At 36.8% G+C, this 17,495-nt stretch overlaps 1 protein-coding gene across 3 annotated transcripts in view; it reads left to right on the plus strand.

Annotated features, from left to right (window-relative positions):
* LOC127442319 (capping protein, Arp2/3 and myosin-I linker protein 3-like) overlaps window positions 1-17,495 on the plus strand; it is a 105,912-nt gene that overhangs the window by 36,630 nt on the left and 51,787 nt on the right. For all 3 annotated transcript variants that reach the window (XM_051700244.1, XM_051700243.1, XM_051700245.1), the window contains exons 12-17: window positions 2,282-2,368; window positions 4,742-4,851; window positions 7,100-7,177; window positions 7,424-7,500; window positions 11,045-11,149; window positions 12,594-12,663. In XM_051700244.1, coding sequence (XP_051556204.1) covers window positions 2,282-2,368; window positions 4,742-4,851; window positions 7,100-7,177; window positions 7,424-7,500; window positions 11,045-11,149; window positions 12,594-12,663 — 527 coding nt within the window. The remainder of the gene's footprint in view (window positions 1-2,281; window positions 2,369-4,741; window positions 4,852-7,099; window positions 7,178-7,423; window positions 7,501-11,044; window positions 11,150-12,593; window positions 12,664-17,495) is intronic.

A 17,495-nucleotide genomic window follows, 5' to 3' on the forward strand; every position in this document is an offset into this window, starting at 1 on the left:
AAGTCTCTGGTTTTCTATAATAAAACCTCTCGCTTCCCTCCTCTCTCCTTTTTCTCTGGGGTGGATTCACTAATCAATTGCGCCACATTGGCAAATTGTATTTCAATGAAACCTTATTCATAACCACTCGCAATCCAGTTTAACCTGGTGCTAAAAGCACTGAAGTAGTGCTGCACTGTAAGCATTAAAAGGTGCACTCGGTGATTTTTTTTAAAAAAAATGTTTGCTAATTGCTTAACTTTTATATAAGTAAATATGTAAGTATTTTTGAAGTATATATATATATATATATATATATATATATATATATATATATATATATATATATATGGTGCTGATCATACAGTATGAAAAGCCAAATATTCTATGCTTTATCTAACAGTAATTGAGTGTTTTAACTTGCAGAAAAATCATTACTGACAGCGAGTAGTGCATTTCTACAATGGCATAACTGAGAACTTTTGCTTAGATTGTTTATCCAAAAATGAAATACTCTCATCATTTACTCACCTTCGTGCCATCCCAGATGTGTATGTCTTTCTTTCTTCTGCTGAACACAAAGATTTTTAGAAGAATGTTTCAGCTCTGTAGGTCTTTTCAATGCAAGTGAATGGTGACCAGATCTTTCAAGCGCCGAAAAATCACATAAAGGCAGCACAAAAGTAATCCATACGACTCTAGTGGTTTAATATATGTCTTCTGAAGAGATGCAATCACTTTGGGTGAGAAACAGATCAATATTTAAGTCCTTTTTACTATAAATAAAATAGTTTATACTTTTTTCCACTTTCAATTTCAGGATTTATAGTAAAAAATAAAAAAAATAAAAAAAGGACTTTAACATTGATCTGTTTCTCACCCACACCTTTTATATTGCTTCTGAAGACTTAGATTTAACCACTGGAGTCATATGGATTAATTTTATGTTGCCTTTATATGATTTTTGGAACTTGAAAGGTCTGGTCACCATTTACTTGCATTGTATGGACCAACAGAGCTGAAATATTCTTCTAAAAATCTTTGTTTGTGTTCTGCAGAAGAAAGTCATAAATATCTGTGATGGCATGAGGGTGAGAATACACTGAGAGTATTTTTTTTTTTCATTTTTGGGTGAACTATCCCTTTAACCTATGCTTATATCTGTCAGCGCAACATAAACACAAAAAGTTACTGAGTGTACCTTTACATTAAGTCATTTTCACACTTTTCAAAGCAAACTGGCCTCCATTTTATGTAAATTAGTCCTATTTTAGCACTTTATTTACAAAACTCAGCGCTATTTGCCTGACTAACATTGTGCTTTTACCGCCCACGGAAAGGAGTAAGCGGAATTTTATTAAAAATAGATATTTGTGTACAATTTCCTTCTATCATGACAGCAGTAATTCATCAAATAATGATGATATAATAACCGGGTATATATCCAGACGCTTTGTGTAGTCGAGCGCACTTTAAGCATTTTAAAGAGATGATTCAGGCATCTGGATTGTAGTGGTGGAGTCACGTTGTACACTCCCAGTAAAGAATGCCAGATCGCTATAGTCTACTGCATCTACTACAACCTAGCACTCAGAACACACCCACTAAAATTTTGGCCGTTTGCAACGTTACCTAATTTTCATATATCGGCATTAAAACAACTCAGAAAGTGAACGCAAATAAACCACACTCTCAGTGGGCACCAGGGGCGTAGATTTTGGGGGGTTTGTAAAAGGTTGTATTTGCTTGTTTTTATTATTGGGGGGGGTAACCCCCCAATAATAAAAACAAGCAAATACAACCCCCCCCCCCCCAAAAACAAACTGTAAACCCCATCCCCCCCCCAATGTTCAAGCCAAATCTACGCCCTTGGTGGGCGCAGCAGTTCATTCAAAGTGAATCAACCCCCTCCCACAATAGTTTTTTCACCTGCCTTTGTCTATATCACACTTTATGAATCAGCACGTGCTTCTCTCTCTGAGTGGGTGTTTTTTGTTCTTTCTTTATTTTGCTGGCTTTTGGTGCTTTGCTTTGTATCTGTTGCTGATTTGAAAATTAGCTCTGTCTGTGTGTGTGTGTGTTTGTACTTTTGTCTTTATGTCCTCTATATGTGTCACGGTCAGAGTTTCAGTGTGTCACCATGCCTGACACATGTCATTTCCTATCACATCACATAAGTGTGCCTGTGTTTGTGTGTGCATGAACCCCAACAGCAGCAATGTCAGTGTTTGCCTTGGGATGCATGTTAATATGTGTGTAAATTGGGCTGTGACTGATCCAGTGTGTATGCGTTTGCCTACAGGAGTGTCTAACCTTATCCAGCAGGTGTGTCGGCTCAGTAAAGGTTTGCGTCTGTTGAACCTCTCCAAGACGTCGCTTTCTTCAAAGGGTATGTGCATCTGTCCTCAAGGATATAGTGCCCTCTGCTGGTTATGCCCATAAAACTTCCACACCATAGAATAGGACTTGCATGAATTCTCATTTAATTAACTGACTATTCATCCAGAAAAGTAGTCGACTAGTTGGCAGGCCAGTCTTTATGTAAATTAATCAACATACACCTTTGGTCTTTGCTGTTTCTGGCAAGTCCAACATTGCATTGTCTGAGAATGCATATGTGGAGAGAATGTCCTCACAGCTGAGATGATGCGGCTGAAACCAAAGCACATATCTCTATTCCTAGACAAATGCTGCTTGCATTATCATAAATGGTGTAAAATAAATTAATCATGTCCCACTTCCTTATAGTTTCTGTTAGCCTTTGGTCTGCTTGATTAGTTTCAGGGTGCTATTGTAAATTATAGCCTGGTATATTCTAGGCTCTTCAGTTGCGTTTTATTTTCACTTTCATGTGATTCAGAATAAATTTGGAAGATACAGGTTATTGTACAAAACAAATGTTACATAGCTACACTGGGACCTCATGGACAGAGGAATTTCCTCCTGCTGTTGCAATGTCTAGAACAAGCACAACTGTGTAGAAGAAGCTCAGCTAAGGTAATGTGATCCACAGTTAGTTGACCCATGTGACCCAACCTGAACGGCACTGTCAAATTTTAAGACTGAACCTACCCGAACCAGAAATCATTCACTCACATAACATACCCTTGCCGAGTGGGACCAGATGCACAGATTGTCATAGTTTTGACTCAAAGATGGTGCGTATGTGAGTGTGTGGGAAACAAAAGTTAAGTTAAAATTAAAACATAAAATCATTACAATAATCTTTTTTTTGTTTGTTTGTTTTGTTTATGCACCCAAACCCAAGTTATGCATGAAAAACTCACTTTATCAAAGCCAGAAACCCAGAACTTTTAGAAAGCAGATAGCAGACTTCAACCACTCTTAAGTCACAGCTAGCTCACCCTGTTTACAAAATCTCTCAGGCCATAATCTAACCTTTTCCATTCCACTGATCTAGAATCTGCTGCTTGTTCTCCTTTAAATGGGTAAGATTTCCAATGGATTAGTTTCACCTGACTACAGACCTGAGTCAAGACCAAAGAGTCTGTCTCTTCTTGGAAAGCCCAGACTCAATTATCTGCATCCTTGGCTGCTTCCAGGGTCTGCTAACTTTCTGGTCTTCTGTTTAAATCAGTATACAGTTTTAATCGATTGGATAGATGGATAGCCTTCCAGCATACACCATGAATCAATGGCCACTCAGTGTATCACCATCATTAATCCTTATTTGTTATCTGATTTTTGACAACTTCATTGCAAAAGTTTTCACTTTTAATATAGAAGCTTCTGGAACTTGAGCCATCAGAGACTACACCTACAACATGTTTCATTTCACAATAAAACGTTTAATTTCAGTATCTGCCACATCCAGTTAGAAAGTTTGGATATATTGTTTTATTTGATAGGAATGTGTTAAATGGATTTTGAGGCTGTGGTAAGAGTAGGGTTTAACCAGCGAAATGGATTTGTGAAAACAATACTGGACCCGACTCTGAAATTCTCATTGATAACATTTTACAATAAAGTTGCATAAGTGGACTTAGAACGAACATTGCATAATTTATTAATTTTGTTTAATGTCAATGCTGCATGTAATAATACATTTTTAACATTTAAATTTGCTGACATTAGTTAATGCATTATGAACTAACATGAACTAACAAAGAACAATAGTGTATTTGTAAATTAACATTAACCAAGATTAATAACTGCTGTAAAGAAATATTGTTCATTGTTAATTCACGATACCTAATTCAATAATTAATATTAGCATAAAGAACCTTATTGTAAAGACCTTCTCATTGGTCAGCAGATGCCTAAACTTTTGGTCGCAGTGATGGAGCGTTACTTTTGGTCTTTTCCTCTATTTTTTATCCCCATTGAAATCTTGTGAGTAGAGTCATCATCATATTAGTCTAAAATAATCTGAATTTACACTTAAAAATCGGAAGTAGTGCAACCGTGAAAGAAAGAAACCAAGACCTACTGGATCATGAAAGGTTGCAGTGGTTAAAATTAATTTTTCATTTTAGAGAGAGCAGCACAGTGTTTTTGTTATTCCCTGGTGAGGAAACATACTGGCTGAGTTCACTGGCAAGCTGCCACCTAACAGTGTTAGCAGAGCTGTCTTTTGTCTGGAGGTATAAAAGGCAATCGCTGGTATTTTCTTCTTGTGTTTAGTAACAGGATGTAAATCCACTCTGCTTAGTGAGCTTGTTATCAAATGTTGTGTGTGTTGTTGTGGTTTGCTGGTACTGTTTTTCTGTATCATTCATCCTCTTCCTGTCTTTCGTCCCAGGTGTTACATCTTTGTCTCAGGCTCTGTGCTCCAGTGATGATTACTCCAACTCACTTCTGCATCTGGACCTGAGCAAGAACCCAGGGATTCTGTCTGGGGAGGATGCAACGGTTAGAGCCACACACATTCACATACATTCTTATTTTTTATATCTCTGGACTTTTATTGTCCTTAAAATAAGCCAGTTATAATTACTTAGTATTTGGAGTAATGTCGTAGTGGTTAGTCAGTATGCTTCAGACATGTTGAGCTTTAGTGCTCATGTAGGATACACTGGTTTGAATCTGAACAAATTATGTTTTTATCTCATCCCCTCCAGTTACCCCAAAATAATTTCCTGTCTTTTCTCTAATGTGTCAGACTTATGATTTTTGCCTAATGGTTGATAAAATAGTTAAAAGAAAATCAAATTAATGATTTTTAATAAGGTTTTATTTATTATCATTAGTAAATTCATTAGGAATCATTAACTAAAAATCAACATTATTTATAAAGCATTTGTTAATAGTTCATATTAATTTATTAAAACACAATTGTTCATTGGTAGTTCATGTTACAGTAGTTCATAATGCATTAACTGATGTTAACATATACAACATTAATCCTTTATTGTCTTAGGGTCATTTTTGACCCGGCACAGGTGAAGAATACATTATAAATACTGCACTGTTTTTGGTACCGGAACCAAATATAATTAGACAATAGCCAATTAGCTTCTGATAGGAGGTATGCTGAATTTGAGATGTACCTGTGGATGTATTTTAAGGCCTATCTTCAAACACAGTGCCTCTTTGCTTGACATCATGGGAAAATCAAAAGAAATCAGCCAAGACCTCAGAAAAAACAATTGTGGACCTCCACAAGTCTGGTTCATCCTTAGGAGCTATTTCCAAATGCCTGAAGGTACATTCATCTGTACAAACAATAGTACGCAAGTATAAACACCATGGGACCACGCAGACATCATACCACTCAGGAAGGAGACGCATTCTGTCTCCTAGAGATGAACATAGTTTGGTGCGAAAAGTGCAAATCAATCCCAGAACAACAGCAAAGGACCTTGTGAAGATGCTGGAGGAAACAGGTAGACAAGTATCTATATCCACAGTAAAACGATTCAAATATCGACATAACCTGAAAGGCTGCTCAGCAAGGAAGAATCCATTGCTCCAAAACCTCCATAAAATGCCAGACTACAGTTTGCAAGTGCACTTGGGGACAGAGAGCTTACTTTTTGGAGAAATGTCCTCTGGTCTGATGAAACAAAACTTGAACTGTTTGGCCATAATGACCATCGTTATATTTGGAGGAAAAAGGGTGATGCTTGCAAGCCAAAGATCACCATCCCAACTGTGAAGCATGGGGGTGGCAGCATCATGTTGTGGGGGTGCTTTGCTGCAGGAGGGACTGGTGCACTTCACAAAATAGATGGCATCATGAGGAAGGAAAATGATGTGGATATATTGAAGCAACATCTCAAGACATCAGCCAGGAAGTTAAAGCTTGGTCGCAAATGGGTCTTCCAAACGGACAATGGCCCCAAGCATACCTCCAAAGATGTGGCAAAATGGCTTAAGGACAACAAAATCAAGGTATTGGAGTGGCCATCACAAAGCCCTGACCTCAGTCTGATAGAAAATTTGTGGGAAGAACTGAAAAAGCATGTGCGAACAAGGAGGCTTACAAACCTGACCTAGTTACACCAGTTCTGTCTGGAGGAATAGGCCAAAATTCCAGCAGCTTATTGTGAGAAGCATGTGGAAGGTTACCCAAAATGTTTGACCCAAGTTAAACAATTTAGAGGCAATATTACCAAATACAAACAAAGTGTATGTAAACTTCTGACCCACTGGGAACAAAATAAAAGCTGAAATAATTAATTCTCTCTACTATTATTATGACATTTCACATTCTTAAAATAAAGTAGTGATCCTAACTGACCTAAGACAGGGAAAGTTTGCTATGACTAAATGTCAGGAATTGTGAAAAATTGAGTTTAAATGTACTTGGCTAAGGTGTATGTAAACTTCTGACTTCAAATGTATATACATATAATTACTGTCAACAAACTTTAAACTTTTCACATTTTTACATGTGAAGACATTATTTAGAACATTTATGAAGCCTTAAATCTTCCTCTTTGTGACCATCTGTCCAGCTGTTTTTTCAGATTTTTCCTATCATTGTGTTTCCTATCATTCCTATCTTTGGTCCCTGCACTCGCAAACCTGTCTTCACACACCTGCGCAAACATGCAAATGCTAAAAAAACTCACTCACACATACAGAGGCAGGTTCACAAACACACACATATATACAAAGTCCTATTAAGACCCTCGATTCTCTTCCCCCTCTGTAGAATCTGTACCTGTTCCTGGCACAGCCGAACTGCCTTGTGCATTTGGACCTGTCAGGTACTGACTGTACCGTAGATTCGGTGAGTTGACAGTGCATCTCATGCTTCTGAATTTGTTATTGCCAAACTCCGTTTTACTTGCTATGATTTATGTCATTGCACCCGCAATGCGAAACAACAATTTATCTCTGATTTCACATTGATTTTTCTGTCACATTGAATGGTCATGAATTGCAAAATTATACTAATATTCACTACTCTTTTGCTGCCACTCTCCTTCGCTTTCTCTCTCCATCTTTTTGCCTCCCTTTACATTTTCTCTGTCAGTTATTTGGAGCTCTACTGCGGGGATGCTGTGCTGATCTCTCCTACTTGAACCTCTCCAAAAACTCCTTCTCTCATAGGTGAGCTAAACTGCTTCCCACAAGCTCTTGCAATGTCAGTCTGTCACTTTTGAGCCAGTCTCACAGGTGGGCCAAACCTGCCTGCCTCAAGCATGCACATCATGAGGGCTTAGTTTGACTCAGCATAGTTAGTCTCAAAGGAGGCAGAATTCTGCTCAAACTACGAGTTTGACAGTAGAAGGGTGAATCCTGCTGGAAAAACCAGGCCATGGTAGCTGTGTCCAAAGTGGTCTACCATTTCTTACCAGCTTAAATGAGCTGGTCTAACAGGTCAACCTCAGGTTCACCCACCAGCTGGTAGTCCAGCTAATTAGCCATCTAGAAGAACAGTACTGTGCAAAACTTTTAGGCACTTGAGAAAAATGTTGAAGTGAGTAAAAAATAAATAAAAATGCCATAAATAGTTTTCATTTATCAATTAACATCATACTAATTCCAGTAAACATAAAAAATCTAAATTAATATTTGGTGGGACCACCTTTCCTTCAACACAGCACCAATTCTCCTAGGTACACCTGGACACAGTTTTTCTTGGTTGTTGGCAGATAGGATGTTCCAAGTTTCTTGGTGCCACAGTTCTTCTGTCTATTTACGATGTCTGAATTGCTTCTGTCTCTTCATGTAATCCCAGACTGACTTGATGTTCAGTGGGGGCTCTGTGGCAACCATGCAGTTTGTTGCAGGGCTCCCTGTTCTTCTATTCTATTCTATTTGCAAAAGGAATGTTTGGGAGTCTAAAATGTATATTTCATCTTTTCACACCAAAGCTGAAGATATAAATAGCCATCTTAAGACAAATGTTTTTGTGAAACATCTTAAGATATCTTAATATCATAAGACATTTGCAAAGCAGTGTAGTTTTCAACTCATTTTTTTCATGACCCAGTTTTACATTGGACATCAAGTGGAGACCCAGCACAGTATCAAAATTGATTATCAAACAAAATTTTTGACAAAGATTTCCTTAAAATCAATCATTAAAAATGTATTAATTTAGCTATGAACTGCACAGGCCCTACAATATTAGAAAGTATTAACATTATATTTGCTAAATAGGAAAATTTTTAATTTTCCTAAGTGCATAAATAACAACAGAAGTGATTGTATTAGTATTATCCATGTATTATCCATATTGTATTAGAATTAGCAGGACGCACATTCTTTGACGTCAGCACCAAAGTATATGGGAAGCACTTTCTCCTCCATTTTAAAAGTTAATAAGGCTACTGTATGTACTTTCTAAATATACACAATTATATACACTCACTGAGCCCTACGTGGTCTTCTGCTGTTGTAGCCCATCCACCTCAAGGTTCGACGTGTTGTGCATTCTGAAATGCTATTCTGCTCTCTACAATTGTACAGAGTGGTTATCTGAGTTACCGTAGCCTTTCTGTCAGCTCGAACCAGTCTGGCCATTCTCCGTTGACCTCTCTCATCAAAAAGGCATTTCCGTATGCAAAACTGCCACTCACTATATGTTTTTTGTTTTTGGCACCATTCCGAGTAAACTCTAGAGACTGTTATGCATGGAAATCCCGGGAGATCAGCAGTTTCAGAAATACCCAAACCAGCCTGTCTGGCACCAACAATAATGCCTCTGTCGAAATCACTGAGATCAAATTTTTTCCCCATTCTGATGGTTGATGTGAACATTAACTGAAGCTCCTGACCCATATCTGCATGATTTTATGCATTCCACTGCTGCCACATGATTGGCTAATTATATAATCACATGAATAAGTAGGTGTACAGGTGTTCCTAATAAAGTGCTCAGTGAGTGTAGTTAGTTGCATTGTATTATTTGCATTTAGTATGATTTTTTCCCACTGTCAACGACCTTTATCAGAACAGACCTGCAACCCATTTTTGAGTCACATCCCACCATTGAGAACCACTAATTTAGATCAGCTTGGGCCTGCAAACATACAGTAAATGTCCACCTTGAATGAGCAAGGACAAGTGCTTGTATGTATATATACATAAATATATATATATATATATATATATATATATATATATATATATATATATATATATATATATATATATATATATATATATATATATATAAACTGGGACATGAGCAATCAGGCCTGCATGTTTCACAGATGGTTCAGCTAACGGCGTCGGAAGAAATCAGATGTTTGTGTGTGTGTGTGCTGTAGGCTGAGGAGATATGGAAACACAATTATCCATCTTCCTGCTTGACTCCCTCTGGAACTGCACAGCAATTCCATCTGCCCTCTCAGCATGTTAACGGCATTATGAGAAACTTTATGAAAAATGAGGCTAATTTTAGCAGGACTTATTGTTCAAGTTCTGAGGTTGCTGCATGCTTTGCTCCTTCTGCAAATTTGTTTGTTTTTAATTGGGTTTAGATTTGCAGAGGGATGAGATTTAGAAAATCATTGGGTGACTGTATATTGAACTCTTCTCGGTTTCTTCTTTTAAACACTCACTCTCTCTCTCCCAGTGCTAATTTCATCCTCTCACGAGCACCCACACAAACTCCCACATTCGTTCAGAGACTAACATACAGAACGCACCCAAACACAGTGCCACTGTATGAGGGAATCTCACGAAAACATGTCCTGGCTACATTTCAACCCAAAATCACACACACACACACAAAAAAAAAAAAAAGATTTGAAAGAAAGCTTATTTTTAAGTCCATTAAGGTTTTGAGCATTGTGACATAATTTTGACAATTAAGCCTTTCTGTCAGCTCGAACCGAAGAACAGGGAGCCCTGCCACAGATGGCATGGCCCCCACAGAGGCCCTAAAACTTACACTAACCATAGTATCACCATGGTATTTTGTAGTAAAATCATAGTAACCACAAAATTAAACATGGTTACTATATAAACACCATATTACTATAGTAACACCATGGGTAATTGCATTAAAACTATGGCTTCTGCCTTAAAACATTTTTTTCAACACTATTACTTAGTGAAACCATGGTTAGTTTTACCCAGATCAAACTCCTGACCATCACTGTGACAGAATCACTGCGAGGAAATCAACCTTTATATCCATTTTATTTACTATTGTAAGTATTATTAAAGTAAATATTAAAAGTGGAGGCAGGAAACAGGATGGGAAAAGGTGGGACAAAAGGCGGAATCAAACTCGGGTGGTCCGCACGAAAAATGCACTTCCACACTGTTGTTACACCCTATGCCACTGCAGTGACACTAGGGGGGGTGCAGTTTATCTTCATTTTCTGTGTTCTTTAATTTGACTTTGAGGTGAAATATGACCCTGATACGTATGTTCTTACCACCCCCTCCCCCCTTATTCTCCCAGTCTTGTTCCGTCCCACCCGAATGAATTATTTGTTTGGGCCAGGGATTTATGCCACAAATCCAAGACAGCTTGTTAAAATGTTGAACGTTTTTTAAATGTTTAACACGTACTAGAGGGATACAAATGACTCCATTTCCAAGCCAGAGGGTATTCTATGGCTCAGGGCTTTCTGAAGTGTGGTTTTAATGTATTATGAATAAAGTTTCCCCTTTACTTCTGTCGTGCTTTTAGGAAAGCGAGAGAGACACTTCCTTCCTTTCGTCAGTTCTTCAGTTCAGCGTTCAGCCTCACTCACATCAGTCTGGCTTCTATGAAGATGCCTCCTGACGTGCTGAGGTGAGACTGGTCACCACTTTGATTTTTATTTCTGAGGATTTTCACACTATACTTTAAGGTGAAGTGTGAAATTTCTTTGTGTCTTGCATCACCAAACGGAATTTCAAAAATAATGACTTATTTCAAACTGGTTTCCTGAACTTAAATGATTGGCTGAGCCTATGTTGCTGTGTTGGGCTGGTCGGGATGTTAAAAAAGAGTAATGATTTGATGTTTTGAGAGCCACAGTTTTTACACATTCAAGGGGGAATAAAATATGTAGTATTAATAAAATAAATTGCTAAATTGCACAAGATGCATAAGGGTGAGGAAAAGCGGGTAATTTTTTGGTGAACTATTCCTTTAATCCTGGGTTAACGTCTTTTTTAAACCCTGGTTTAAGGCCACATTTAAACCTGGGTTAAGCAATGTTTTTCTCTTTAAATTTTGTTTGCAATGCTGTTTAGAGCAGGGTGAGCTACATGAAATGCAGATTACAGGTATATTGTGTGAAACAATGTGGTGCTAGATTATATTGATGAGTTGTTTAGCAACAGACTAAACAGTGCATGCCTCATTAAATATTAATGCACTTTGTACAATCACACAAATTTCACTTGAAGAGACAGTATTTTTTATTAGCGGATTTACTTGGCAACATTTCCATAGATTGCTTGTCCAATCAATATTATTAATCTCATAAATAATGAAAATAAGAACATTCACCCAGGATTTACAAATGTATAGATTGTATACTAAACTAGATAGGCCTAAATGGACTACAATAAATATATATATAAATGATTTGCAAGACATTCACTTGAGAGGACATTTTTTGCTACCACATTTGAAATATATTGGACATTTTTGACATTTTCTATCACATTTGTGTCCCCAGCCCTTGTAAATATCCGACCCTGAAACAAGACAACCCAGTCATAAACACAGGCTTCAAAAGGATTGAAAAGTGTGAAAAATCCAATAGAAAAGCCTACGTGAGCATCTGAAAAGCCAAGAGGCTTTTCTTGGGATTCATTTTTAAGAGCTCTACACACCCTAACTGATGTCAGAATCAAGATAAGATGCTCATGTAGGTTCTATTTTTGGAATTCAGAATGTTTTGAAGGAAGAATTTCAAACAGGGCCATACCTCCTCCCAGCTCACAAACACAAACCAAGCGCAAGACGCGCTGTCACTCCCAATTGAACACCTGGATTTTGCTCTCTTCTGTCAACACCACCAGCCCACACCAGAGGAGTCGAAACTAATCTCTAAGCTCTTTTTCCCTTAATCCTTTAAGACGCACGCAATGTTTTGACATTGTCCATATAGACCTTTTCTGATTTGATTTATTATGGAGATCGAGCATGAAAGCAGCCAATAGAATGCTGAGTCTTCTCAATGAGGCATGTAATGGTGTCAGTAATGACTGTGTTTTATGTCTGTACACTGTTACTTTCACAGGGCTCTATTCCATGGGCTTTCATCCAATCCCCACATCACTGACCTACACCTGGACATCAGTGGCTGTGAGGTACACCCCCACTCCTATCTTATGGCCCCAAATATTCCTTTAACTCTATACAGTAAATGGCTGCCCTTCTTTCTGTGGCTACAGCCATCAATCCTTCTGTTTTTGCCTCAGAATTAGTCACATAGAAAGGTTTATAAACCATTCAAGATTTCTTTAAAGAGTTCATTGTGTATTTATCTATGTGGGGCCTGCATTGCTTTATTTTTACCGTACCGAGTCATTTTTTATTAATTCTTTGAATTCTAACTCATATGTCCATTCATATAATGAGCTATTTCCCACAACTCTTAGTATTTCTCAGTAAAAGGTTTATATACCTTTCAAGATTTATTTTGAGAGTTCATTGTGCATTTATCTATCTGTATTGCTTTAGTTTTACCTTACTTAGTCATTTTATTCATCCTCTAAGTTCTAACTCAAATGTCTATTCATGGAATTAAGGGACAATAGCTTTTTTCCATATCCGCACTACTTAGCTTTAAAAAAAAAAACTTAACAATTCATTACATCTACAACTATATACAACTATAAATGGGTAATTGGCAATTAATTTGTCTCCAGGTCACCAGTAACAGTTTTTCACCATTTTAATTACCTTTTTGCTTCATTGGTCCTACATTGCAAACAACGAACATTTAATATTTCAAATACTCAATTTAGTCTTTCAATTAAAAGGAGGAAATAAAAACTGCATATAGTTTGTACATAATAATTACAGTATATATGTTGTTTGATATAGCTTTCTATGAAGTGTAGCATGTCAGCTACCAATGTATATAAATAAATATCTATAAACATATTAGAAACACTTTAAATAAATTTGTTTTTTTTTAACATTAGTTAACTACATTAGTAAACATGAACTAACAATGAACAATACTTTTACAGTACTAATTAATCTGGTTAATGTTAATGCTAATACTTTTTACACTTAAAAGTTGAATATATTAACATAAGTGAATGCATTATGAACTAACATGAGCTAATAATGAGCAATAGTGTATTTAGAAATTAACATTATAAAGATTAATAAGTGCTGTAAAAATGACTGTTTATTGTTAGTTCATGATATCTAATCAAATGGATAGTTCACCCAAAAAAGAAATCTTTCTCACCATTTACTCACCCTCATGCAGGGCCGTAGCTAGTGGGGTGAAAGGTGGTAATGATTCTAGGGGTCCACAGGTCCAAAGGGGCCCACAACAAATTCTAAACTGTATTTTTTAATAGGAAAGGGGTCCAGAGCAATATACAGTCATGGCCCTGCCCTGACTTTCTTTCTTCTTCTGAACACAAACAAGGATTTTTAGAAAAACATCTCAGCTCTGTAGGTCCATACAATGCAAGAAAATGGTAGCCAGAACTTTGAAGGTCCAAAAGGCATACAAAGTAATCTATACAACTCCAGTGGTTAAATCCATGTCTTCAGAAGCAATATGATAGCTGTGGGTGAGAAACTGATCAATATTTAAGTCCTTTTTTTACTATAAACCTCTACTTTCACTTTCACTTCCACATTCTCCTTCTTTAGTTTTTGGTAATTCACATTCTTTGTGCATATCACAACCTACTGGGCAGGGAGTAGATTTTATAATAAAAAGGACTTAAATATTGATCTGTTTCTTACCCACACCTATCATATCACTTCTGAAGATATGGATTTAACCACTGGAGTCGTATGGATTACTTTTTTGCTGCCTTTATATGCTTTTTGGACCTTCAAAGTCCTGGCCACCATTCACTTGCATTGTATGGACCTACAGAGCTGAGATATTCTTCTAAAAATCTTTGTTTGTGTTCTGCAGAAGAAAGAAAGTCATAAACATCTGGGATGGCATGAGGGCGAGTAAATGATAAAATAATTTTCATTTTTGGGTGAACTATACCTTTAACTAATATTAAAGGGTCTATGTCATACATTTTGTTTATTGTAGTATCTTCTTTGAGGTTCACTTATAATGTTAGTAAAGTTTTTTTGCACAAAAAATAAAATAATGGAAAGATGACAGGTTCTGCACTTGTATCTCAATACAATTTGTGAACTTTCACACAAAATACACACTCGAGACATTTTGATAAAAACAGAATTTCTATCATTTTCGGTACACACTGTTTGTCTTGTGCATTTACAAGTGTCTGACTGGCAAGTTTCTAAAAAAATCTAAATGTATAGATGCTGCTGACTGCAGTAGGCCTACCACTTTGCTGGTGTTCAAGTTTCATGCCCTTGTAGCACTCATGGGTGATACTTTTCTTGTTGAGCTTCCATGATAATGAAATTCCACCATGCAAAGATTGCAAATGAGCGCATGTGAGCTAGAAAGAGAGAGAGACCAAGAGAGACAGAGAGAGAGAGAGAGAGAGAGAGGGGAAGGGAGCAGTACTGTAGCTCCGGTCTTGATCAGCTCAGATTCCGATCAGTTTTTTGAAAATCACACCAAACAGAATTAAACATTTTGATCTAAAATTTTATATATTCATTACTATTAAAAAAAAAAAAAAAAAAGTAAACTTCATATTCAATTAATAGTATGATTTTAAATGAGCCTCCACAATAATGTGCAAATTAGCTTTCCAGGGGGTCTCCTATTGCACCCAGACACCCCATAATTCGCACCATGATAATATAGTATTACATGACCTTTTTCCACCCTGTCTCTAGCTCTCTTTCTGAAACGCTCGGTTTCTCTGTACTTCACCTTTAAAACATGCCCACTGTTTATATGATTGGCTAATATCCTTACAGAGCAAGCCTCTGTGAGCTCTTTTCGTGAGCTATTGTGCATTTCTTTGGTAATTAACGTGTAATAAGCACAGTCGGCTCTGCGTTATAGTTCTGATCATGGCTTATTTTGCGATTAAAAAACGGCTGACTATACAATTCCTTACATATCAAACAAACACAATAAGGTGAAACCATACAATTACATTTGTTACTCACCGGATCTACTGTCGTGTCCAATACTGTTGGCACTGCTTATTCTTTCAATACAAGTTTCTTTGCAAAGCCTGAATCTTGGTTCTCAAAAGAATCCATAAAGAAATGTGCCACAAACATATAATCCCACATTGAGGACTTCAGGAAATTAGTTTTGATAAGCCAGTCATTCCCAACGTTGGGATCGTTCGAAAGGCTATGCAGAGATGCACTTTTTACACAACCAGGAACAAAACGTCTGGGGACCTTACTTGACCTCTTAATCTTTTCATTGGTTAAAAGCAAACTACAGTAACAATAGTACCACTTTCATTGTTGAAGTACCTCAGCTGCACTCTCTTTTGCTGCAACGATTACGTATGTTGTGGAAGTGGGGCTATTCAAATGAACACCACATTGTGACATTACAATATGGCTGATTTCAGAACGTCATTTTTGCAGGGTGGAAACAATAAATGCTCTTTTTGGGCTTGAGAGGAAGTTTTGATTTCTTTAAATGACAGTATGTTTTTATAGGACAGTGACCTCTTACATGTCAAAATATAGTGGAAAAATTGATTCCTCATGACATCCATCGAATGAATAAATTAATGTATTTTCATTAGGGCTGTCAATCAATTAAATTTATTTTAATCAAATTAATTACATGGTATGCCAATTAATTAATCGAATTACTTGCAATTAATCAGATACATAAATATTTGCTGAGAAAGCCCCTCAAATAACAATAATTCAATATATAATGATTAAATAATTATAAATAGTTATACTTAAATAATTCTAAATGATATATATATATATATATATATATATATATATATATACACACACTGCCAGCCAAAAGTTTGGAATAATGTACAGATTTTGCTCTTATGGAAAGAAATTGGCACTTTTATTCACCAAAGTGGCATTCAACTGATCACAGTGTATAGTCAGGGCATTAATAACGTGAAAATCTATTACAATATGAAAAAAATGTTCAGAACTTCTTAAACTACTTCAAAGAGTTCTCATCAAAAAATCCTCCACGTGCAGCAATGACAGCTTTACAGATCCTTGGTATTCTAGCTGTCAGTTTGTCCAGATACTCAGGTGACATTTCACCGCATGCTTCCTGTAGCACTTGCCATAGATGTGGCTGTCTTGTCGGGCACTTCTCATGCACCTTACAGTCTAGCTGATCCCAAAAAAGCTCAATGGGGTTAAGATCCGTAACACTCTTTTCCAATTATCTGTTGTCCAATGTCTGAGATTCTTTGCCCACTCCTTTGCCTAACCTTTTCTTTTTGTTTTTCTGTTTCAAAAGTGGCTTTTTCTTTGCAATTCTTCCCATAAGGCCTGCACCCCTGAGTCTTCTCTTTACTGTTGTTCATTAAACTGGTGTTGAGCGGGTAGAATTCAATGAAGCTGTCAGCTGAGGACATGTGAGACGTCTATTTCTCAAACTAGAGACTCTGATGTACTTATCCTCTTGTTTAGTTGTACATCTGGTCTTCTGCATCTCTTTCTGTCCTTGTTAGAGCCAGTTGTCCTTTGTCTCTGAAGACTGTAGTGTACACCTTTGTATGAAATATTCAGTTTTTTTGGCAATGATTGACTGATGAGTTTCAGGAGAAAGCTGTTTCTTTTTTGGCATTTTTGACCTAATATTGACCTTAAGACATGCCAGTCTACTGCATACTGTGGCAACTCAAAAACAAACACAAAGACAATGCTAAGCTTCATTTAACAAACCAAATAGCTTTCAGCTGTGTTTTTTATAATGGCATGTGATTTTCTAGTACCAAATTAGCAATTTAGCATGATTACTCAAGGATAAGGTGTGATGGTTGCTGGAAATGGGGCCTGTCTAGATTTGATCAAAAATGACTTTTTTCAAATAGTGATCATGCTG

Source organism: Myxocyprinus asiaticus, chromosome 6, assembly GCF_019703515.2.
Source record: "Myxocyprinus asiaticus isolate MX2 ecotype Aquarium Trade chromosome 6, UBuf_Myxa_2, whole genome shotgun sequence".
Classification (NCBI taxonomy): Eukaryota; Metazoa; Chordata; class Actinopteri; order Cypriniformes; family Catostomidae; genus Myxocyprinus; species Myxocyprinus asiaticus.